Source organism: Palaemon carinicauda, chromosome 31 (genome assembly GCF_036898095.1).
Source record: "Palaemon carinicauda isolate YSFRI2023 chromosome 31, ASM3689809v2, whole genome shotgun sequence".
NCBI classification, from domain to species: Eukaryota; Metazoa; Arthropoda; class Malacostraca; order Decapoda; family Palaemonidae; genus Palaemon; species Palaemon carinicauda.
The window spans coordinates 4,273,135-4,297,977 of record NC_090755.1 but is presented as its reverse complement, the minus strand read 5'-3'; the positions used below and the strand labels follow the sequence as shown (position 1 = coordinate 4,297,977).

General features: G+C 46.6%; 1 protein-coding gene across 1 annotated transcript in view; it reads right to left on the bottom strand.

Moving 5' to 3' along the window:
- The window catches only part of LOC137624236 (uncharacterized), an 82,486-nt gene that overhangs the window by 43,620 nt on the left and 14,023 nt on the right, over positions 1 to 24,843 (bottom strand). Inside the window, exon 2 of the mRNA XM_068354745.1 lies at positions 17,187 to 17,451. Within this exon, the coding sequence (XP_068210846.1) occupies positions 17,187 to 17,451 (265 nt within the window). The remainder of the gene's footprint in view (positions 1 to 17,186; positions 17,452 to 24,843) is intronic.

Sequence of the window (24,843 nt, the reverse complement as noted above, 5' to 3'; positions counted from 1 at the left end):
TCAAACCTACTTGAGGTTAAAAAGGCCAGGACTACATCCAGGTTCCAAGGAGGTTGGATTGTCCTTCCTCTTAGTAATCTCAAAAGATCTAATGAGATCTGAAAGATCCTTGTTACCTGACAAGCCAATGTGTCTGTTACGAAAGACGGAAGCTAGCATGCTGCGGTAACCCTTGATGGTAGGAACAGCCAGCTTCTTTTTTGTATGCAGATACAACAGAAAACTTGGCTATAGAGGTACTGGTAGAGGAAAGTCTATTATTCCTGCACCATACTCTAAATTTGTCCCACTAAGATTAGTAAACCCTAATAGTGGTAATGTTCTGGAGGTATCTACCAGCCACTCGATCATCTCCGCAACCCAATGTCTCATGGGCCAAAATGGAGCTATCATGGTCATGCGGACATTGGGCAATTCCCTGAATTTTTTCAGGAATCTGTCCAAGATCTTAAATGGAAGAAAAGCATACACATTTAGACCTTCCCAGTTCAGAAGAAAAGCGTCCACTGCGACTGCTTCCTGGTCTGAGACTGGAGAGCAAAATACCGGCAACCTCATTGTCATTTGTGAGGCGAAGAGGTCTATCGAGGGTTGACCCCACAACATCCAAAGGCTGGTGCACACCTCGTGATGTAGGGTCCACTCTGTAGTAAGAACCTGCCTTCTTCTGCTGAGCAGATCCGACCTGACGTTTTTCTCCCCTTCTATGAAGTGAGTAATCAGGGCTTGGTGAATGGCCACTAGCTCTTTGATATTCATGTGCCATTTCCTCTGAGAGACTATCCACAGACCCCTGTTCGAGAATCGTATGCGTCAAACAGGGACGAAATCGACCTCTCTAGTTCAAACAGATCAGACACTTGAAGCACGCCATGTGCGCGAACTGAACCGTGTGCTGATTGCTTCGAGGGATCGCCAACCGTAGTCGGGTGACCACAAGGGGAAAGTCCTTGCGACATTTCCAGAGCACCTTGAGCGCGATCTGAACCGATTCTCATCCCCAGATAAATGATACTCTGTGAGGGTGTTAGGGTAAGATTTGGCCAGGTTTACCATCAGACCTAACTGTTGCGTTAAGGACATTATCATTTGAAGAGCCTCCAGACACTTTACTTGTGATTCTGCTCTGAGTAGCCAGTCGTCCAGATACAAAGAAAATCCTTACTCCCTTTAAGTGAAGCCAGGGAGCCACATTGGACATCACCCGAGTAAAAAACGTAGAGAGTCGTGCTCAGTCCAAAACAGAGTGCTTTGAACTGATAATGGTCTCGAGGAACACGAACCTTAGAAACTTTCTGTGGTCCGGGTGCATCGGGATATGGAAATACGCGTCCTGCAGATCCAAAGACACTATCCAGTCTCCCTGTCTGTTGCCTGTAAGGACTGACGCTGAAGTTTCCATGGCAAATTTTACTTTGCTGACGAACTTGTACAATGGACTGACGTCCAGAACAGGTTTCCATCCCCCGAGCTTTTCGGAACTAGGAAAAGTCTGTTGTAAAAAACCCTCCGAGAAGGTGTCCTCTACCACTTCTATGACTGACTTCGGCAGCATAAGGTTCACTTGCTCTTGAAGAGCTGCTGCCTTGTTCCCCGAGTGGATTGTTGTCAACTCTAAGGGTATCGACGACATGGAAGGCATTCTCAGGAAGGGGATCTTGTATCCCTCCTTGAGGACATTGATCATCCAGATGTCCGCCCCCCTTTGGCTTCACTCTCGCCAAAAGTGGGAAAGCCTGGCTCCCACTTGAGTCTGGAGATTGCACGTCTCACTTTCTTGATTCGGTTTGCTGTCTTGGGAATCTGCGAGCTTGACCTCCAGCTGCAATCCTCTGAGTTCCCTTGAAGGGGCTCTCCCACGAAAGGGCTGACAAGTGGGAAGAGCCTCCTTTTGTATCCTTGCTAAAAAGCTAGCTGGGAGGACTTTCTTAGCAGTCCTAGAGATAAGATCTTGCGTAGCCTGTTATGCCAGAGCTTTAGACAAATCTTTCCCTAAGTCCAGAGGGAAAAGATGATTACACAAAGGAGCAAGTAAACGTTCAGATCTCTGAACAAGGGACAAACCTGAAGATAAGAAGGAAAAAAACATAGCCCTCTTTTTAAGAACTCCTGCCGTGAAAAGGGCGGAAAGTTCGATGGAGCCATCCCTCACGGCCTTATCCAGACAGGCAATCAGATGCATCTGAGCCTCATTCTTAGGTCTGTGGCTTCTGCGAGATCTCCGAAAGTCCAGTCCATAAGGCTGAAGACTTCTACGGTCTTAAAAAATTCCCTTCAGCAGATGGTCCATTTCAGAATTGGACCACATAATCTTAGACTTGATCATGGCTGACCTGCGTGAGGAGTCGACAAGTCTGGAGAAGTCTCCCTGGAAGGAGGCAGGAACTCCCAAACCGAAAACTTCCCCAGTCGAATACCAAACACTAGATCTGGAGGCCAGTAGAGTTTGAGGAAAAGAAAAAGGAGGCCTTCCCTAGATCCTTTCTCTTGGACGTCCATTGGTTGCAAGTTGAGAAAGCTCTCTTAACCGATCTAGCCAGGACCATCTTCTTGAAGGAGGATGTTTTTCGGGGTCAGCCCTTCAAAAACTGAGAGGGTGGGCTCTGAGGTATAGGTTGAGTAAAGTCTAGTCTTCTGGATATAGAGATGTTAAAACTGTCCGAAGCTTTTTAAGGTCAGCTGCCTGCAGCGAATCCTGAGATTCGTCCTCTAAAACTTTTGGCTAAAGGAACATCGATCACCTGAGTCGAATGGGTAGGAGACAAAACCGTGTCATCCTGTCGGATATTGTCTTCCATAAAGAACTCATCTTGACCTGAAGGAACATCATCAAGGATATCAACCAGTTGTGATGAAGCATCACTTTTACTTTCTGTAAGTCTCGAGGAAGAGACAGGTTCCAGTGCTTCCAGCATAAGTTCATCATGCTGTACGGAAGCATCAACATCGTGACCCCCATGCTGCGAGATTAAGTCGCGCTCGCGTGCGTTCAGCATGTTGTCTGTCAACGTGACGCCAGGGAGCGTTAGCCGCGCGTTCATTGAGTCAAGAAGGAGAGACAACAACTTGTCTATCATGCGGTGAGGACAAGTCCTGACTGCATGCGTCTAGATTGCTGCAATCGTCCAGACTGCTGCATGCGTCCATGTTGCCGTGAGGTTTCAGCGTGCTGCATGCATCCCGCATGCTGTAAGTCTACAGCGAGACGCGAGGAAGCGTAAGTATCGCGTCCAGCAAGTGGTGAAGAAGAGGCAACTGTTTGTCTATCATGTCATGGGGACAAAACCTGACTGCATGCGTCCAGTATACGTTCAGACTGCTGCATGCGTCCAGGTTGCCGTGAGCTTCCAGTGTGACGCATGCGTCCCGCATGCTGTATGATTACCGCGTGACTCGAAGAAGCGATAGTATCACGTCCAGCAAGTAGCGAAGGAGAGAAAACTTTTTGTCTATCATGTTGTGTGGACAAATCCTGACTGAATGCGTCCAGCATAAGTCCAGACTGCTGCATGAATCCAGGTTGCTGCATGCGTCCAGCATGCCGCGAGGGAGAACCTTGCCGCCTCCCGTAACGCGACCAGATCGCTGCGAGGGAGTGTCCATAAGCACTGCAGCTCGCATATGTTCTTGCCGCGATAGCGCGCTTGGAACCAAGACCTTCGCAAACTTGATGCGGGGAAGCCAGCCGATCGCATGCGTCCAGCATACTGTACGCGCCCCGCATGCTGCATGCGTGCTGTGAGGAAGCAACAAGATCTATGTCACGTCCCAAAAACGCATCTAGATCGCTGTGAGGAAGCGATCTTGACGCTCGGTACCATGACAAGCCAATCTCGTCTAGCGGGACGGGAAAACGTAAAACGCCAGTCTCGCGTCAACCGACGGCGAGGATAACACTTTTACCTCGCCTTTCCAATGGCGAGGGTGAGCGTACTGGGATACGACAACAGAATCGCTCGAGGGGACATTCGATCGCTGAACAAGGTCTGACATCTCCCTTAGCCTTTCGACTTTCCTTCTCCCACGGGTTGGGGAGCATGGAAGAGGTCCCGGGCTAGGAGTATGACGGACACGAACGAACGCACCCTCCACAACACTCTGTCATTTTACGTGACATTGAACACTAGCACTTTTAACTATTTCACATTAGATCTCAATAGACCTTCCAATTGCGAGAGATTATACTTTTTCGCCAAGGGCTAGAAAAAATAAAATAGGTTATATGATTAATATTAGTACTGTATTCTCAAAATCGAAATATAAAATAACGACACAGGTAATTGTGAAAACAAAAAAGATTGTCAAGAGTATTAAGTATCGTAGATTGACTGCATTGCGTCATTTTATGTGCCATTGAACACTAGCACTTTTAACTATTTCACATTAGCGAGAAATTATACTCTTTCGCCAAGGGCCAGAAATACAATAGGATATATGATTAATATTAGTACAGTATTCTCAAAATCGAAATATTAAATAGCTATACAAGTATTGTGAAGCAAAAATCACAAATTTTAAATAATTTGAATTTTTCCTAACAATACTTACCTCGAACTACTTTCTTAGGAGTATCTGGGATCTCCTCCCAACCGACCAGAGTTTAGTGTAGTTTACCCTAGTCCCGTTTTCTATGAGAGGTAACCTCAGAGGGAGTGGAACACGCCCTGAGGCTATCACCTGGTCAGGGAGCATGCTTGCTCAGGTCTCGATCTTCAGTAAGTTCTTGATAGCTTAGGTATCTATGAAGTCCAGTAAGGCACTCGGGGTAGGATGGGCGGGTCATTACCCGAAAGTAGTTCGAGGTAAGTATTGTTAGGAAAAATACAAATTACTTAAAATTTGTGATTTGTTCCAACAGAGTACTTACCTCGAACTACTTTCTTAGGAGACTTATACCTTAGGAGGTGGGAGTGTCCATCAGGACCAAGAGACCGTGACGAGAATAGAAGAGGAACCTAGGTAGGAGACTAGGTTCTGCTGACCTCAAAGAAAACAAATGAAAATAGGGAAAACTACGCAAAAAAACCATCTTAGTGTCTAAGTAACTCACTTCTGCAAGAATCCTAGGAGACATGTCCTTCCAATGATAGTGTATCCCATGGCAGTTTCAGGGGGCTACCCGAGTCATTTCCGGTAAGGGAATAGGGGAAGGAAGAACAAGAGGCTCAGGAAGGAACCTGTGTCTCTTGGACTCGCTACCCACAGATACCACTGGGGCTACACCATTAAACCGTTTGGAGCGCGAAAATGACGGGACCTAGCGAGAACCCGCCCAGGGACTTTCTCGAGTAGTCCTTCAAGCAGTGAGCCGTAAAGGTCGACTGGTTAGACCAAGTACCTGCCCTCAGGATTTGGCCCACTGCCATGTTCTTCTCAAACGCCAAAGAAGTATTTAGACTCCTAATGCTGTGGGGTCTGGGCTTTCCTGGAAAGGGGATCCCTGCACTACTGTAGGGCCTGACGATCACTTGCCTTATCCAGAAGAAGAAAGTTTTCTTGGAGACTGGCTCCTTCACAGTCCCGAGGAAAATGAACAGAGACTTGATCTCGGGATGAAGTCTAGCTGTCCTTTCTAAATACTGCCAACTGCAAGTCCCTCGGGTTGTCCGAGTGAGGGATTGCTGGCACTGAGAACAATTCCACTTTGGGGTCCCAAACAGCTGAATTCTGAGTCTTGGCTACGAAGGAGGGTAAGAATTTGAAAGTAGTTTCTCGCCAGCCCTTCGAGTGTGAGATCTCGTACGACAGGCCAAGAATCTCACCTACTCTTTGCTGATGCCAGAGCTAAACGAAAGACTGCCTTGAGGGTGAGCTCCCTTGTCTTCAAGTACCCTAGCCACATCCCCCTGGGGCACTCTAACGGCTTGGGTGAAAAACGACTGCTCGAAGCTCTTGAAGAGCGTCGAGATCTACCTGGAGGCACCCAGGTCTATGTCCTTCAGGAGGAAGACTTGGGATAGACATGCCCACTTCGTCCCTGTGATAGACCAGGAAGTCTGCTATCTTACGAATGGAGGCCCCTAACGGCCTGATGTTCTTCGAGGAGCACCCCTTAGAAAAGGTAGCCCACTACGCCTGGTACACCTCGACTGACGAACGCCTCAGGTACCCTGACATCTTTGATGCCGTCCTCGACGGAAATCCTTCCTTTTTCAGGAGATGCTCGATAACCTCCACGCGTGAAGGAGGGACCAAGGGTTTTCGTGGAACCTCTGGAAGTGAGGCTGCCGGAGAAGGTCTGGTCTGTCTGGAAGTGGCCCAGGCGTAAGGCATGCCAGTTCCTTTAGATCCGCGAACCACTCTCTCTCTGGCCACCAGGGAGCTACCAAAGTGACCCACAGGTTGGCCGTCCGTCTCATTGAAAGGCGTCCTCGAACGCTGCTGCTGGATCTGGCACAGGAAAAAAAAACACGGGGAGCTGTGCGTTTAGTCTCGTGGCAAAGAGGTCTATCACCGGCGAGCCCCACTTCAGGGAGAGGGTTTTGACCACTTCTGGGTGTAGGGACCACTCGGGCCCTACCACTCGACCCTTCCTGTTGAGGCCGTCGGCCAGGAAGTTCCTCTTCCCCGTTGAGAACCTGGTTGAAAAATTAATTTGTTCCACTTCAGCCCATTCTAGGAACACCATTGTGAGACTGCACCGTTCCTTCGACTTCAGTCCCCCTTGCTCTTTCACGTAGGCCACCACCGTGGCGTTGTCGCACCCCGGATCCACGGAGCTTCCCCGGGGTAGATGGACGATCTCTAGGCACGCTCTTTGTACGGTTCTCATCTCCAGCACGTATATGTGCAGGTTCGTCTCCTCGACTTCCCATTTACCTTTTGCCGTTTTGTCGAGAAGATGGGCACCCCATCTCTCCTTGGATACGTCCGTGAACAGGAGCATCTCTGGAGGGTTGGCAGCAAAGGGCATTCCCTTGAGGGTGTTCGTTCCGATTGCTACCACCCCAGGACTTCCTTCGTCTCCGGGGACACCAGGACTATCTAGTGCGGGGAGTCCTATCAGTCTTTGCCAGACCTAGGCTCTCCTGGGCTGGCCCGACAGGAAGGGCCAGAGTATCTGTTTCAGGGTGTCCAGTTTCTCTGCGGAGGGGAAGGCCCTCGCCATCCGGGAGTCTAGAACCAACCCTAGGTAGGTCATCCTGGTGGAGGAAATCAGCCGGGACTTCTCCAGGTTGATGATGATACTCAAGACGTTGTAGAACTGCAGGAGCTTCTCGCCTTACTCCCTCAGTACTTCCTCTGAGACTGAAAGCAACAACCAGTCATCTAGGTACCGAATCTGGCGGACGTCTTGTTCGTACGCCCAGCCTGAAACTGTTGCGAAGACCTTCGTGAAGCCCTGAGGACTGTCGACAGTCCGAAGCATAGGGTTTTGAACTGCCACGTTTTGGTACTCCATTTTACCCTTAGGAACCTCCTGTTGGAGGGATGAACAGGGACCTTTGAGGTCTATGGACCTCATGAAGTCCTCCTCCTTCAAGGTCGCTAGGACTGACTTCGGAGTGTCCATCTTGAAGTCGGTGTTGCACACGAATTGTTGAGGGCTGAAAGGTCTATGACCGGTCTCCAGAACCCTGTCGCCTTCTCCACCAGGAAGAGCCTGTTGTAGAACCCTGGACTCAGTTTCTCGACTGGTTCAACTGCCCCTTTCGCCAGCATTGCCGAGCCTTCTTCCTGCAATACTGCTACTCTCAAGGGGTCGTTGGGTGCCTACCACTCCGCCTGTTGATCTGGGATCTGAGGTGGGGGTCCTCTAGGAAGGGCAGCTTGTACCCCTCCTTTAGTACTGCTACGGTCCACGGATCCGCTCCGTGGTCCCACCATGCTTGCCAAGATCGTTTGAGGCATCCCCCCACCTGAGGCGCCAGCAGGAGTAGGGGGCCTCCCCTCCTAACTCCTTCAAGAGCCGCGGCCTGAACGCCCTCTCCTGGAGCCCAAGTAAGAGGGTCTGAAGGTTAACTGAGGAGTCGAAGCTCCCCTATGGGGGCAAGGCAAGGGAAAGATTACGTGTGCCAACTTCTACATCCTACGGACGGACGGAGCCGAAGAGGCACTGGGCAAAGGTGCGGGGGTCTCTCTCCAGCGGCCACTGAGGCAGGCACTGGAGAGGCAATAGCCCCGTTCGACCCGCTGGGGGAAAACCACTTTGAATTCGTCACAGATGGAGCCGTCAGGAACAGGGGTATCCGTCATGGGTCTACCCCCTCCCGGGGAAATCCGTGGGGTTTAAGTACCCTGCCATGTCAGCGGCCTCTTTCGATGCTTGGATGGGGCTGGCCAGGACGATGGCACGGCTGGCTCCATCATGGATGGAGCCGCCAAAACGGAGGTAGCCGTCATGGGTGTGTCAGCAGCCACCTCCAATGCTTGGATGGGGCTGGCCGGGACGATGGAGCGGCTATCTCCATCACGGATGAAGCCACTGGGACAGAGGTAGCCGTCATGGGTCTACCCCCTCCCGGGGAAATCCGGGTTTAAGTACCCTGCCATGTCAGCGGCCGCCTCCGATGCTTGGATGGGGCTGGCCGGGACGATGGCACGGCTGGCTCCATCATGGATGGAGCCGCCGGGACGGAGGTAGCCGTCATGGGTGTGACAGCGGCCACCTCCAATGCTTGGATGGGGTTGGCCGGGACGATGGAGCGGCTATCTCCATCACGGATGAAGCCACTGGGACGGAGGTAGCCGTCATGGGTCTACCCCCTCCCGGGGAAATCCGTGGGGTTTAAGTACCCTGCCATGTCAGCAGCCGCCTCCGATGCTTGGATGGGGCTGGCCGGGACGATGGCACGGCTGGCTCATCACGGATGGAGCCGTCATGGGTATGTCAGCAGCCACCTCCAATGCTTGGATATGGCTGGCTGGGACGATGGAGCGGCTATCTCCATCACGGATGAAGCCACTGGGATGGAGGTAGCCGTCATGGGTCTACCCCCTCCCGGGGAATCTGTGGGGTGTGAGTACCCTGGTATACCAGCGGTTGACCACGAAGCCTGAATGGAGCTGTCGTGGTACCGGGTATGGATGGATGCCATGCTGCCGGGTCGAGCCAGTGGCTACCTCCGCTGGAAGGATGGAGCTCCTGCGGAGATCCATGGAGCCATGGGTTTCCCCGTGCTGGCTGGTTGGTTCCTTCGTTCAGGGCGGGCCATCGAAGAACCGGAGGCCGGGACAAGGCTGCCAGTCGGAAGGGGTGACTCTCTCCGCTGGGCGGGAGAAGTCGGAACCTTCGCGGGCTCATGCCTGTCGACCGAGACCTGGCTGTCGAAGTCCTGGAGGCTGGGACACGGCTGCCAGACCGAAGGGGCGACTCTCCGCTGGGTGGAAGGAGTCAAAACCCTCGCGGACTTATGCCGATCTGCCAGAGCCTGCTGTAGGGTTGCCGGAGTTCACGTCGAAGGACGGGCATCGCCGTCGGAACGGGGCCTCCGTCCTGGGTCCAACAACTCTTCCGGAGATTGTCGTATCCGCGGGCCTGCCCGTCGAGGAAAACCGAGGGCTGCGCTCGTGACGAGCTAGGTGGCCTTTGGAGGTCAGTACTCGGCTGCCAGACCTAAGGGGCGACTCTTTCCGCTGGGCGGACGGAGCCGGATCCTTCGCGGACTTACGCCTGTCAACTGGAACCTGCCATGAAGAGTCCCTCCGTCGGGTGCCGCTGCTGCCAGAGGAGTATCTATCCGGGGAGTTCGTCCTCGGACGCCAACTTGAAGGGCCCGGTGCCGCCGCTGGCTCCAGCAGCCTGTCGAGGTGAACCACCACCCACTCACTGCTCTTGGGGGATCTTGAGCGCCAACTCTCGTGGCGCGACCACCAGGGGGAGCGAGAACGCGACAACTTCTTGCGGGACTTCTCCTTTCGTCTCCTGAGCTTCCTCAGCGCCTCGTCTTGGGAGACTCCTTCTCGGCGACGTCCTCGGCTGCAGAAGTGACTGAAAAACACGCCAAAGAGGCTGGAGAAGAATTAGGGACATTTTTCCCCCGCATGGGGTCATCAGGGGAGACGTGGCCTGCTTGAACCCGGACTCAGTCTCCCAACACACTCCCGCCCCTCCCTCAAGCCCTTCACTCGTCTGGAACGACGCCACAACCCCACTATCCTCTTGGGGAAGGGCTGCGGGCCTCTTCCCCGCAACGGACTTACCTCGTACCCTACTCTGGGTAGTGGAGGGTGGTAGGGAAGCTCTGTCAGACGAGACGCCCGGCGAAGCAAGGGAGGAAGGGATGCTAGGCTTCTTAGGCGACCTCTTTGTCGCCTACTTCTTCTTGGTGCTATACCGCACCCACTCAGACTCCTGGGGAAGAGCAATGGGCCACTTCCCCAAAACTGACTTACCTCGTCCCCTACTCTGGGTAGGGGAAGGTGGCTGTATAAAAGAAGCTCCATTCGATGAGGCATCGGGGGAAGTAAGCGGCGAGGAGAGGCTCGTCTTCCTATGTGACCTCTTGGACGCCTTCTTCTTCTTGGTGCCGAAGCGCACCCACTGCACCACGTTCCAGGACTCGCACTCCGGACACGTGGCTGTAGGAGAACATAAGCTGCCCCTACACGACGAACACAGAGGATAAGGGTAGGAAAGGGTATAGAATGAACACAATGGGTCCACGAGGGGACCGCATAAGACACAAAAAGGGGGGTTGGGGACACAAAAGGTCGCACTGGGTAAGGAGAGAGCGTCGAGATGTTATCACGACGCGACCAGAGAACTTACTGGAGATCGAGACCTGAGCAAGCATGCTCTCTAACCAGGGGATAGCTTCAGGGCGTGTTCCACTCCACCTGAGGTTACCCCTCATAGAAAACGGGACTAGGGTAAACTACACAAAAATCTGGTCGGTTGGGAGGAGATCCCAGATACTCCTAAGAAAGTAGTTCGAGGTAAATACTCTGTGTTGGAACAAACGATAGTTAAGAGGACTACGAGCGTAAATTGACTGTACGCTCGTGAAATCTCTATCGAAAATTAACTAAGGGAAATATACTATTAGGACAAATATATACTTGAAAAATAATATATTTCCCTACATAATAAACATACTTATGCTTAGTAAGGTAATATTTTAAACATTTCTTGCAAGAAAAGAAAATAATTCACATACAGTGAACCCTCGTTTATCGCGGTAGATAGGTTCCAAACCCGGCCGCGATAGCTGAAAATCCGCGAAGTATGGACACCATATTTACCTATTTATTTAACATGAATATTCAGACTTTTAAAACCTTCCCTTTACGTAGTACTGTTAACAAACTACCCTTTAATGTACAGAACACTTACTGCATGTACTACAGTACCCTAAACTAAAACAGGCACAAATATTAAAGGCGATTTTATATCATGCGTTTCCTAAACATGCCAAAAAGCACGAATAAAAAATGACAACCAATGTTTTGTTTACGTTTATCTCTGATCATAACGAAGAAACAGACACATTTACACATCTCTGTATAGGTTAGTTTTTGCATCGACAGCAATCTTACCAAGTATTGATTATATGTTGGCTTTGTTATTACCAATGTTCTACTTAATTTTCCTTAGAACTTCCAAATAAATTAAATGAATGCCATTTATATAATGTTTTTCTTTATGACACCGCCTGAAACGGAAACCTTCCATTTGTTTACACTCCATCTTCGATCATAATAAACAAACGAACGCATTAAACACACATGCTCAAAGTGATAACTAATGATATAACAAACATTTAGTAAACATTATGTTACAAATATTTTACTTATCATATCCATATAAATTCCTAAATTCGTAGCAGAGCTGGAACCTTTTTTTCCTTGTGCGTTTAATCCACAATAGCAAACTGCCGCTAATGACAGAATGATAATTTACGATAATTTTAAACTGTTACGAAAGATAATTGTTCTTTCCATATCCAAAATACTTTTCCTAACTTCAGTTATAGGTCAACTTGTACCCACCTCACCACATGCAAAAAAAAAGGTAAAAAGAAGAAAGTACTAGGCCATTTTTAAAGTCATCGAAAAATACCGCTATTACGTTCAGAGAGAGAGAGAGAGAGAGAGAGAGAGAGAGAGAGAGAGAGAGAGAGAGAGAGAGAGAGCGCATTACCTTATGCCTTATTTTTTGTTTGGGTTCCCCCAGGTCCCTCAGTGTGAGGCACCTCGTATATCCACCAGAGAGTTGCTAATGCATCTTCCAGTCTTGGATGGTCTGGGATGCATCTTAGGTATTTATCGAACTTATTCTTAAACACATCTACGCTCACTCCTGATATGTTTCTTAGATGAGCAGGCAGCACATTAAATAGTCGCTGCATTATCGATGCTGGTGCGTAGTGGATTAATGTCCTGTGCGCCTTCCTTAGTTTTCCTGGTATATTTTTTGGAACTATTAATCTACCTCGGCTTGCTCTTTCTGATATTTTTAGCTACATGATGTTTTCAGTAATTCCTTCTATTTGCTTCCATGCTTGTATTATCATGTAGCGTTCTCTTCTCCTTTCTAGACTATATAGTTTTAAAATTTGCAGTCTTTCCCAGTAGTCAAGGTCCTTAACTTCTTCTATTCAAGCAGTATAGGACCTTTGTACACTCTCTATTTGTGCAATATCCTTTTGGTAGTGTGGGTACCATATCACATTGCAGTACTCGAGTGTACTACGTACATAAGTTTTGTAAAGCATAATCATGTGTTCAGCTTTTCTTGCTTTTCAGCTTTTCTTGTTTTAAAGTGTCTGAATAACATTCCCATTTTTGCTTTACATTTAGCCAACAGTGTTGCTATTTGGTCGTTGCATAACATATTCCTATTTAACATTACACCAAGGTCTTCAATTGCTTCCTTGTTTGTGATTGTCTCATTATTAGGTCCCTTGTATGCATATACCATTCCTTCTCTGTTTCCATAATTCATTGATTCAAATTTATCGGAGTTAAATACCATCCTATTTATCTCCGCCCATTCATATATTTTGTTTAGATCTCTTTGTAATGAGTTCCTATCTTCATCACAAGTAATTTCTCTACTTATTCTTGTGTCATCGGCGAAACTTCTCACTACAGAGTTTTCAACATCGCAGTCTATGTCTGAGATCATAATAACAAACAGCAGTGCAACTAAAACCGTACCTTGTGGCACGCCAGATATTACCTGAGCTTCATCCGATTTCTCGTCATTTGCAACCACTATCTGTTTTCTGTTTTGCAGGAATTCTTTTACCCATTTTCCTATCTTTCCCACAATATTATGCTTTCTCATTTTTTTCTCTAATATATTGTGGTCTACCTTGTCAAAGGCTTTTGCAAAATCTAGATAGATCACATCTGTGTCTTTTTCACTTATCATATTTTTGTACAGTGAACCCTCGTTTATCGCGGTAGATAGGTTCCAGTCGCGGCCGCGATAGGTGAAAATCCGCGAAGTAGTGACACCATATTTACCTATTTATTCAACATGTATATTCAGACTTTTAAAACCTTCCCTTGTACGTAGTACTGTTAACAAACTACCCTTTAATGTACAGAACATTTAATGCATGTACTACAGTACCCTAAACTAAAACAGGCACAAATAGTAAAGGTGATTTTATATCATGCATTTCCTAAACATGCTAAAAAGCACGATAAAAAATGGCAACCAATGTTTTGTTTACATTTATCTCTGATCATAATGTAGAAACAAACTGGAGGTAGAGCTTTGCTTATTACCCAGACATATTTCCCATACTTTTCCCTTAGAACTACATCACATCTTCCTACTTTAGATATATAGATATATATATATATATATATGTGTGTGTGTATATATATATATATATATTATATGTATACACATATACATACCTACATATATACATAAATACATGCATACATATATATATATATATATATACTGTATATATATGGGTTATGGAAAAAATCCGCGAAGTGGTGAATCCGCGATGGTCGAACCGCGAAGTAGCGAGGGTTCACTGTATATGTTTTCATAGTGTGCTACCAGTTGGGTTTGTGTACTTTTTCCAGGCACAAAACCGTGTTGACCTATATTAAACAAATTATTTTTAACCAAATGATCCATTATTTTCTTTTTTATTACCCTCTCATACACTTTCATAATATGTGATGTTAGACTAACAGGTCTATAATTGCTTGCCTCTAGTCTTGATCCACTTTTGAAGATAGGGGTTATATAAGCTAATTTATGTTTAACATATATCTCGCTCATATCTACACTTTGTCTTAGCAGTATTGCAAGCGGCTTCGCGATAGTGTTTGCAGTTTTTTTTAACAAAATCGCTGGAACTCCATCTGGTCCGGCTGCCAATCCATTTTTAATTTCATTTATAGCCTTGACAATATCTGCTTCATTAATATCTATATCCGTTACATATTCAACATTTTCTTCTCTCATTTCTGTTTCATTATTCTCATTCGCAATTCTTGGCGTGAACTCACTCTTATATTTTTCTTCTAATATGTTGCATATTTCCTTTTTTTTCATTCGTTAGCCGTCCTTCAATTCTTAGAGGGCCTATTTCTATTCTCCCTTTATTTATCTTTTTTGCATAGGAGTAAAGTACTTTGGGGTTTTTTTTTTTATAATTTGAAGTGTTCTTTCTTCTAAGTCCCTTTTTCATTTTCTTTCGACTTTATAATCTTTTGTTCTGCATTTTCTATCTTACATTTTATTTCCATCATTTTCCACACATTTTTGCTTTTGCAAGATTTTTCTTCCACTTTCTAATTTTCTGAAATAAGATCCTTCTGTCTCTTGGTATGCACGTCTTTTGTTTATTGCTTTTTTTCGGTACATATTTTTCAACAATTTTCTCCAGTATTTTGTACAGTAAGTCCGTATTTACCTGTATACAGTGAACCCTCGTTTATCGCGGTAGATAGGTTCCAGAAGCGGCCGCGATAGGTGAAAATCCGCGAAGTAGTGACACCATATTTACCTATTTATTCAACATGTATATTCAGACTTTTAAAACCTTCCCTTGTACGTACTGTAGTACTGTTAACAAACTACCCTTTAATGTACAGAACACTTAATGCATGTACTACAGTACCCTAAACTAAAACAGGCACAAATATTAAAGGCGATTTTATATCATGCGTTTCCTAAACACGCTAAAAAGCACGATAAAAAATGGCAACCAATGTTTTGTTTACGTTTATCTCTGATCATAATGAAGAAACAAACTGGAGGTAGAGCTTTGCTTATTACCCAGACATATTTCCCATACTTTTCCCTTAGAACTACATCACATCTTCCTACTTTAGATATATATATATATTAACTTGGATATTGTCCAGGGATCGGCCCCGAATTGCTTCCACCTGTCCGAGCAACTTTGTAGGCATCCCCCCCACTGGTGGAGAAGCAGGTGGAGTGCCTATCCTAGCGTTTGCGGCCTCGGCTGCTCCCTCTAGGATAATTCCCTCCCGTGGAGGACTTCTTGACTTTCTTGTACATGACAGGAAAGGGCTTGTTAGACACCACTGCTGATTTCGTAGTTGTGGTCTTGGTTGGACGGGACTGCTGAAGTGCTGGAGGTTCATAGGGCTTGGATGTCAAAGCCCTATGGAAGAGGGAGTCCTGATGAGACTTCCTCCACCTCTCAGCAGCAAGTTCCACATCCCTAGGCTCAAAAAGGTGGGCTCCCTCTAGAGAGGAATGTCTGAGCCTAGTTATCTCGACGTTGGGGACCCGCTGGTGGAATCTCTCAGACACCGCAACTCAACGTTTCAAGATGGTGTTTGCCAACAATTTCGAAACTTGGAGGGCAAGAAACTCAATCGTGCACCTGCCTGAGAGTAGGAAGGTCTCCATTGCCTTCCTGGTACGCCTCCTTGGAGAAATCCTTGATTCGTACTAGGATTACCAAAGTTCATAACCAGATATCCAACCACAAAGTAGCCTGCATCGCATACTTTATGGCAATTTCCTGGTTAAGGATTTCGGCCGCCGAGAAAGAGACCTGCCGGCTGGATTCTCTCTCGAGAGATCCCCTTAGTTAGCTCTTCCAGAGTGGCGAAGAGTAGTCAGTGGGCTACAAGGGGTCCACATGCAACTCCCCAAAACTATACTTGATGGGTATTTTCTGGTAGCCCTGGGTCCTGGCAATAAAATAAAGGATGTCAACAGGATATATTCTCATTCCCACTATGTCCCACACACCGTTTTTTAACCCCTTCCGAACGACGCGCCAAATCTGAGCTTTCGAGATAGGGAACTTTCAAGCTCCATAACTTTAGTTTAGATTGACCAATTTAAATAAACTTTATATATTCTTGTAGGTTTGTGATTGTTCTACCATAAAATATTGTGAATAATCAGTTATGTAATCAATGTAATCAAAGGTCAAATCTTACCGATTATGAAAAAAATGCATTTCCCAAGACTGAATTGATGCTAAAAATCACAGAAATGTTGTGAGACTTGATTTCACATCCATTATGATCTTAACAGAAAATATTGTCATTCCTATTTCACCCCAGGAACCGCTTTTAACCTCTTATGGACAACACGTCAAATATGGATTATGGGGTAGGGGAGGGCACTGGACAGTCTAAAATTTTTAGGAGTAGTTCAGGGCACGTGCCTGCCACTGCACCGGAGGCCATGACCTACATTTGGAATCCGGGGAAGACTGTGAACAGTAATAACGCCCCCCCCCCCCCCCACAGGGGTACAAGGGAGTGAAGATCAACAGCCAGTTTCGAACCCTAATACGGTTGCACAGTCCCCCTTTCCCCTGGCAAACATCATCATATTGCTTCCACTCCATTGCAATCAATCATTCAGTTCTTGAAAAGAAAGAGATATGTAGTTTGATGTAAGGAGCGTTGTCTTATACATCAGTCAACGACAGCGGCTCTTTGCCCACCCACTATCCAACTGGATAACCATTTGCTAATAAAATTTTAACGGGCGATTACAGCTCCCGCTGAAACGCTATCTTTAATCAAAGGACCAGGGATTGTATGCCACGTTGGAACAAATAACCATACAGGAGCCTCCTCCAGTTTAGCAGATTCAGTTGAGTGAATTTTCAATGTATATGTTTTCATAAAGGTATCAATAGTTCAACAGTGGATAATCCAGTAAGTGCTTTGGGAATCGGCAGGTAAGAAGGTTGTCTGTACTGTACCTTTAAAGTGCAGAGTAAATCTACTTATAATAAATAAAAAGGAAAGGTTTCCATACTTACTTAGAACCTCAATATTTCCAAATCTTTCTGGTACAACTCGCGCTTCTGGAAAATTCAATTTGGAAGAGACTGGCTTTTCCTCTTCTTCTGTCCAAGACAAATCCTGATGTTGCTCAATTGGTTCCTGTTTTATGATACTAAATGCTTCTTCTTTGATTTCCTCCTCTGACCAAGCTGGTATAGAGGATAAATCAAGTTCTTCTTTCTTGATGCATCCTGAGTCCATGGTTGAATCTGCATCAAACTTTTGTTCAACACTTTGGTCCTGTGAGAAAAAAATACCGTTAATGAATCAGTATTCACATTCCATTTTAGTACTGTTATTATAGTACTGTAGATCTTTTACATGTGCAAAACACCAAATTTTAAAAGTAATTTGTATTTTTCCTAACGATACAAACCCAAGTCATTCAAAAGGAGTATGCTTTTAGCCTAGGAGAAACTTTGGCCGTTTAAAATCACGTGTCGGTAGTTACTGGCAGGTAGTAGGAAAGGCAACCTCCCCCCCACCCAGTACACTGAGTACCCACTTACACATTCACTTAGGGTTAAGGCAGGGAGTGACTCTTAAAAAGACTTACGTAGGTATAGTTGAGAAAAATCACAAATTTTAAGTAATTTGTATTTTTCCTAACAGTACTTACCACGAACTACTTTCTTAGGAGTATCTGGGATCTCTTTCCATCCGACCAGAATTTTGTGTAGTTTACCCTACTCCTGTTTTCTATGCAGGGCATTCTCTGGCGGAGTGATACGCGCCCAGAGACGACCCGGGGTCAGAGAGCGTGCTTGCTCAGGTCTCGATCTCCAGTAAGTTTTGTCAGATAGGTTTCTATTAAGTCCTGTGAGGCACTCGGGGTAGGATGGGCAGGCCATAACCCCAAAGTAGTTAGAGGTAAGAACTGTTAGGAAAAATACAAATTTCTTAAAATTTGTGATTCGTTCCAACACGAAGTACTTACCTTGAACTACTTTCTTAGGAGACTTATACCTTAGGAGGTGGGAGTGTACCACAGGACCCAGAGACCGTGATGAGGAGAGAAAAGGGGGGAACCTAGATAGGAGGCTAGGTTCTGCTGACCCTCCAAGAGAAAACACGAGAAATAGGGAAAACTACCCAAAAAACTATCTTAGTGTCAAAGTAACTCACCTCTGTAAAAATCCTCGGAGACGCATCCATTCACTGACGATGTATGCCCTGGTAGTTAAAGGATTTAGTGTCATTTCAGGGAGGGTAATAAGGGAACAGGGGGGGGGGGTAAGGAAGGAACCTGTGTCTCTTGGACTTACTGCCCGTGGTTACCCTGGGGCTACACCTTTTAAGTCTTTTGAAGTGCTGAAATGCTGGGACCGAGAGAGAATCCGTCCAAGGACCTCCTTGAGCATTCCTTCAAGTAGTGAGCTGTGAAGGTTGACTGATTGGACCAAGTACCCGCCGGCAGGATTTGGCCGACTGCCATGTTCTTCTCAAAGGCCAAGGAAGTACTCAGACCTCTGATGTCGTGGGGTCTAGGCTTACCCAGAATAGGAATCCTTGCACTACTGTAGGCTCTCATGATCACTTGCCGTAGCCAGAAGGAGATCGTGTTTTAGGAAACTGGTTTCTTCACTAATCCTGAAGAAACGAACAGACTCTTGATTTCGGGTCTAAGCCTGGCTGTCCTCTCCAAGTACTTCCGTACTGCTCTGACAGGGCACAGCCGCAAGTCCTTCGGGTTGTCTGAACGTAGGATTGCCGGCACCGAGAAGCCTTCAAACTTGGGGTCCCAGACTGCTGGGTTCTGGGTCTTGGCCATGAAGGATGATACGAACTTGAAGGTAGCTTCACGCCAGCCCTTCGAGTGTGACACCTCGTATGGAAGTCCATGAAGCTCCCCTACCCGTTTCGCCGATGCCAGTGCTAACAGAAAAACTGTCTTGAGGGTGAGCTCCTTGTCTAAGATGTCCTTTAGGGGTTCGAAGGGAGGTTCTGACAGCATCTTCAGGACCCTAGCTACGTCCCACTGGGGCACTCTAACCGCTTGTGGGGGGAATGACTGCTCGAAGCTCTTGATGAGCATCGAAATGTGTCTAGAGGAACCTAGGTCGATGCCCCTCAGGAGGAAGACTTGTCCTAGGGCAGCTCGGACTCCTTTAATGGGTGGGATGAACATATTTACCTCGTCCCTGAGATAGACTTAGAAGTCAGCTATCTCCGGGATGGAGGCTTTCAATGGCTTGATGTTCTTCGCAACGCACCACTTCTTTGCCTCATTAGTTAGCAGTCCTTATGAAATCCAGAAATCCACTCAGGAGGCTGAAAGACCTCTAGGAGCTGTCAAAACGGTGTAAATACCTCACTATGACAGGACCTCAACCAATACCCTTGTTCTGGGCGCTCTCAAGAAACAAGTTTGACCACCTGCTAAAACCAATGATTGCGGAAGACTGTCGACCAGTCTCCACAAACAACCAAAAATATAATAGTTTCAAGAGAAGAAAAAAGGTATTAGGATTAGGGAATGTTGTGCTAGAACTTTCACCCACTACTGTACTCGCTGCTACGAATGGTCCCAACGTGTAGCAGTCCTCGTAAAGAGTCTGGACATGTTTTAAATAATGTGAAGCGAACACAGACTTACTCCTCCAAAAGGTTGTGTCCATAATGCTTTGTAAGGGTCGATTCTGCTTGAAAGCCACCGTTCCCACAGCTTTGACTTCGTGTGTCTTCACTTTCAGAAGTTTAAAATCTGTCTCACCACAGTTAGTGTGAGCCTCTCTAATCAAGAGCCTGATAAAATAAGATAAGGCGTTCTTTGACATCGGTAAGGAGGGCTTCTTGACCGAACACCATAGAGCTTCAGACTTTCCTAGTAATTTTTGACTTCTGTCAAGATGAAATTTAAGCGCTCTAACAGGGCACAGGACCTTTTCCATTTCTTCACCAACCACATCCGAGAGGTTTGGAATCTCGAAAGACTTCGGCCATGGATGGGAAGGACGCTCATTCTTGGCCAGGAAACCAAGTTGTAAGGAGCATATAGCCTTACTATTAATGAAGCCAATATTCTTGCTAAAGGCATGCACTTCACTAACTCTCTTAGCTGTTGCCAGACTTACTAAGAGCATTTTTAAGGTGAGATCTTTAAAAGAGGCTGAGTGTAAGGACTCAAACCTATCACTCATAAGAAACTTCAGGACAACATCCAGATTCCAAGCTGGTGATTCTAGTTGATGCTCCTTAGAAGTTTCAAAGGACCTGAGAAGATCTTGAAGGTCTTTGTTGTTAGAGAGGTCTAAGTTTCTGTGCCTGAAAACGGCCACTAACATGCTACTATAACCTTTAATGGTAGAGGAGGAAAACTTGCGTTTTCTCCTAAGGTGTAAAAGGAAGTCAGCAATTTGGGTCAGAGAGGTACTGGAAGGGGAAATTGAGTTGATTTTGCACCAATCTCAAAAAACCTCCCATTTGGACTGGTAGACCCTGAAGATAGAGGATCTCCTTGCTCTAGCGATGGCTCTAGCTGCCTCCTTCGAAAAGCCTCTAGCTCTAGTGAGTTTCTCGATAGTCTGAAGGCAGTTAGATGTAGAGCTTGTAGGTTTTCATGGAACCCTTTCAAGTGCGGTTGTCTGAGAAGATCCATCAGCATGGGTAGGCTTCTTGGTACGTCCACCATCCATTGAAGTACCTCAGTGAACCATTCTCGTGATGGCCATAGAGGCGCAATAAGAGTCAATCTGGTTCCCTCGCGGGAGACAAACTTCTGAAAGACTTTGTACAGGACTTTGAACGGGGGGAATGCGTACAAGTCTTGGTGAGACCAGTCCAGCAGGAAAGCGTCGATGTGGACCGCTTCCAGATCTGGTACTTGAGAGCAGTACATTTGAAGCCTCTTCGTTCTAGAGGTTGCAAACAGGTCTATGGACGGACGACCCCAAATCCACCAAAGTTTCTTGGAAACCACCTGATGCAGCGTCCATTCCGTAGGAATGATTTGGTTTCTTCTGCTGAGGCTGTGTCTGCCATCACATTCTTTTCTCCTTGAAAGAACCTTGCAAGTAAGGTGATGTTCATTTTCTTCGCCCAAACTAGAAGTTCCCTTCCAGTCTCGTAAAGGGACTTCGAGTGGGTCCCGCCTTGTTTGGAAATGTAGGCCAACGCTGTGGTGTTGTCTGCGTTCACTGGTACTACTTTGTTGAGAATATTCCAATGATGTCGCCAGCAATGGCGGCAGGGAAGATCTGAAGAATCCTGGAATGGTTCCAGATACCTGGCGAGTGGTGGCGCTAGTAGTACACGCAGCTATCCAATCTACGATTGCCGCAAGTTTTGAATTTTCTGCCGTGACGTCAGAGAAGTAAGCTATATATATATCCACCGGCTAAGTCAGATGTTTAAAAATACAAATTATCTACGAATTTGTCATATCTCCTATATAAACTACATACACTTTAACAAACCAAGAGGAAGAGAAATGATAGAATAGTGTGCCCGAGTGTATCCTCAAGCAAGAGAAATCTAACCCATGGCAGTGGAAGACCATGGTACAGAGGCTATGGCACTATCCAAGACTAGAGAACAATGGAGTAACCCCTTGGGTGAATTGTTTGGTAATATGACCAAATTCGTAGATAATTTGTATTTTTCCTAACTATACAAACCTTAGCTATTTATTAGGGGTTGTACTTTCGGCGGAGCTGAAATGACGAGCCATTAAAATTTAGCAAGGGTTAACTACCCACACCGCTAGTTAGCAGGGGTGGGGGGCAAGCTACCACTCCCGTTCACACACCTGTGATTTATTCACTTTGCTTGGAGGTAGGACTTCTAAGGGGAATAGGGATGGCGGGCAAGTTTGTATAGATAGGAAAAATACACATTATCTACGAATTTGTCATTTATTCCGTAACTGGTATACAAACCATGCTATTTATTAGGGGTGACTCACCCATTAGGAAGGGTGGACGTCCCTGCCAATCTGGCTTTTGGCTTTGCCAGGGGACTCCTTATCTGGTTATGTTAGTACTCAAAAATAACTAGTCCCTGCCCTCGCTAAACCTTGCTACGCAAGGTCCGCGGCCTACGCAAGCTGTGTGTTGAGACGTGTAGAAGTGTGACTGTCTAGGTAAAGTTATTCAGAGTCTATGTAGGAAAAACCTGATGTAACCAAGACTTCCCAACACCACCTCGCCAGGGTATGGGGATGCAACAATATTAACTTAATACTAGGTACACAAGGGAGCATGGTTTACCTGCAGTGGTTTGAGATCAGCTTATGCAGAGAACCCAGGATGCTGCTTTCCCCACGAGAGGGTAGGATGAAGAAAAGAATGAGCCAGTCAAATCTTTTCATTCACGCAGACTAAAACCGGGTAACAGTGCCCTCAACCTTCTGCTACTTGTACAATAAGGAGCTTGAGGTATACAACCAGCTGTTGTGCAGCCACCACCGGACCGATAGAGATCGTATCAAATTCCTGTGGGTCACGTCTTGCAGAAAGTCACCTGGAGCATTCACATCCTTTCTTGTAAAACCTGCATCACAGAGTAATCTGCTAAGAAAAACCAGGGGCATAGTTATGTCCGTGACACTGTGAGTCGTCAATGTCGAGATGATGTTTCGGTGATCCTCCTCTAGTCTCTCCCAGTGCTGACAAGAGGAGGGACCCGGGCAGGCTGTTGCCGTTTTCTTTAGGTAAAGTCTCATACCTTAACCTGGGTACAGTAACGGATGATCTGGATCGTACGTTACCGAGTGGAGACTTGCGTAGGATCCGTTACCTCTGAAGACTGTCGTTACCTCTGAAGACTGTCTGGTGACATAATCAGGGACGAAACTGAACATTGTCTTTCGCCCTTCTCAGTAATGGGCGATGTCGAAAGAGAGACCATGAAGTTCCTTGACTCGTATGGTTGCTGTCCAAGTGTGTAGGAGCATTGTGTTCTTAAATCAGGAGAAAATTTGTTGCCTGGTGAAGTGGAACACAAGGAGGTCCCTTTAGGGATCAGAGATTTGAACCATGTTTTGAGAGGAAGGTCTCAATTCCGACTGGGGAAAGGCAAGTTGTAAGTCCGTATGAGTTAGGAAAAGTCTATCGATGAGAGGGTGTCCCTTTCTTTCAGTTTGAAGGTGAAGGATCAAGGTTGAGTGATCATCTTCACCTGTCGAAACTGAATACGAGGTCTTTTATTCTTGCATATACTCGAGGATTCCGCTATTGCTGGAATCGAGTGGAGACACTCTTTCACATGACGCCAACCACACAAGACGTGATACTGCCTGGTAGACTGATGCTGAGGAATTCCTCAGATATCTAGACAACCTTTTCGCAAAGAGGTATTGGGTAGTCTCCAGGCGTACAATCATAGCAAAAGGTTTGGAGGCCGTTCTGCATAATGCCATAGGGGAGCTAGGAGAGTCCTTGAGAGGTTGACCGATGTTCTAGCCTTGTTGAGTGCTCTTCCCCAGATAAAACAGGGACGAGACATAAATGTCATTGTTATACCCACCTTTGTTGCCAGAGAGCCTTGGGGTCTAGGGCTGGGGAGCAACGGTAGCCTGAGATTCAGGAGCGTTGCGAACAGACCCCCTAGTTGGAGGAACTCGTAAAGTCGGGACTTGGTTGGCTACATGGCGATCCAAAGTCCATTCGGTATACCTTACCCGAGATGCTATGCACAGATTGTTGGTGAGCACGTTCTTCCAGTCTGGAATGAAGCAGGCTGATATGGGTACCGAACAGACTTTGGCCCATCTCAGTGTTTATACTATTAGATGGGAAGAGACTACAAGCCAGTTCCTACTTGCTTGTTGATGTGAGTCTCTATGAGGTGTGTCGTCCATCACATCACTGAGTGGTCTGTTAGGAACCGATGAGGCTGCTGAAGGACCGGAAAGTTGGCCTTCATCTCTTAAAGAGATTTAAGTGAAGGTACCTTCGGGCTCTGTCCAGAGGGCTGAGGTCGTGTGGTGCAGTACTATGGTCCCTTCTTTCTTCTTTTTCCGACTCAAGTCCCCTGGAATGGAAGTCCTTTTCGTTCTGAGAAGGTTTTTGGAGATTGGTGTTTAGAATCATTCCCAGATACACCAGTCTCCTGGGAGGGAAGTACAGTAGGGAAGATTTCCGTAGGTTTACCCTGATCACTGGATCTTGGTAAAAAAAAAAAAAAAAAAAAAAAAAAAAGACTTCAGAAGTTCCAGTGTTAATGCAAGGTTGCCACTGAGTCTGCTAAGGTCAGTCAGCTGTCCCGAGAGAGCGCAGACAGAAGCCGATCCTGTGAGACCAGGATGGGTGTGGTGGAAAGACCGAAGCACAGTGCCTTGAACTGGCGTTTCTTGTTTGTCTAGACTGAATCTTCCAACCTTCCTAGATGGATGGTTTGGACCTGGGCGTAAGTGTCCTTTAGGTCCAGTGTGCAAATGAAGACCTGAGGTCTTAGCCCTTGTTCGAACTCCAACATGGTGTGGACATCGACCCAAAGGGAAAGCTCCTAGGCGATCCTTTTGAATGGAAGATTGTTGACGCAGGAGTCTTGACTCGTGTCGTAAAGGATCAGGCGCGATACCCAGTGTAAGAATTCTTCTCCGAGAGTATTTTTTTAAAAGGAAGGCCACGCTTAGCCTTACCCCGCGCCCTGATGGGATTGATGCTGTTCCTTAGAATAGAATCAATCTGG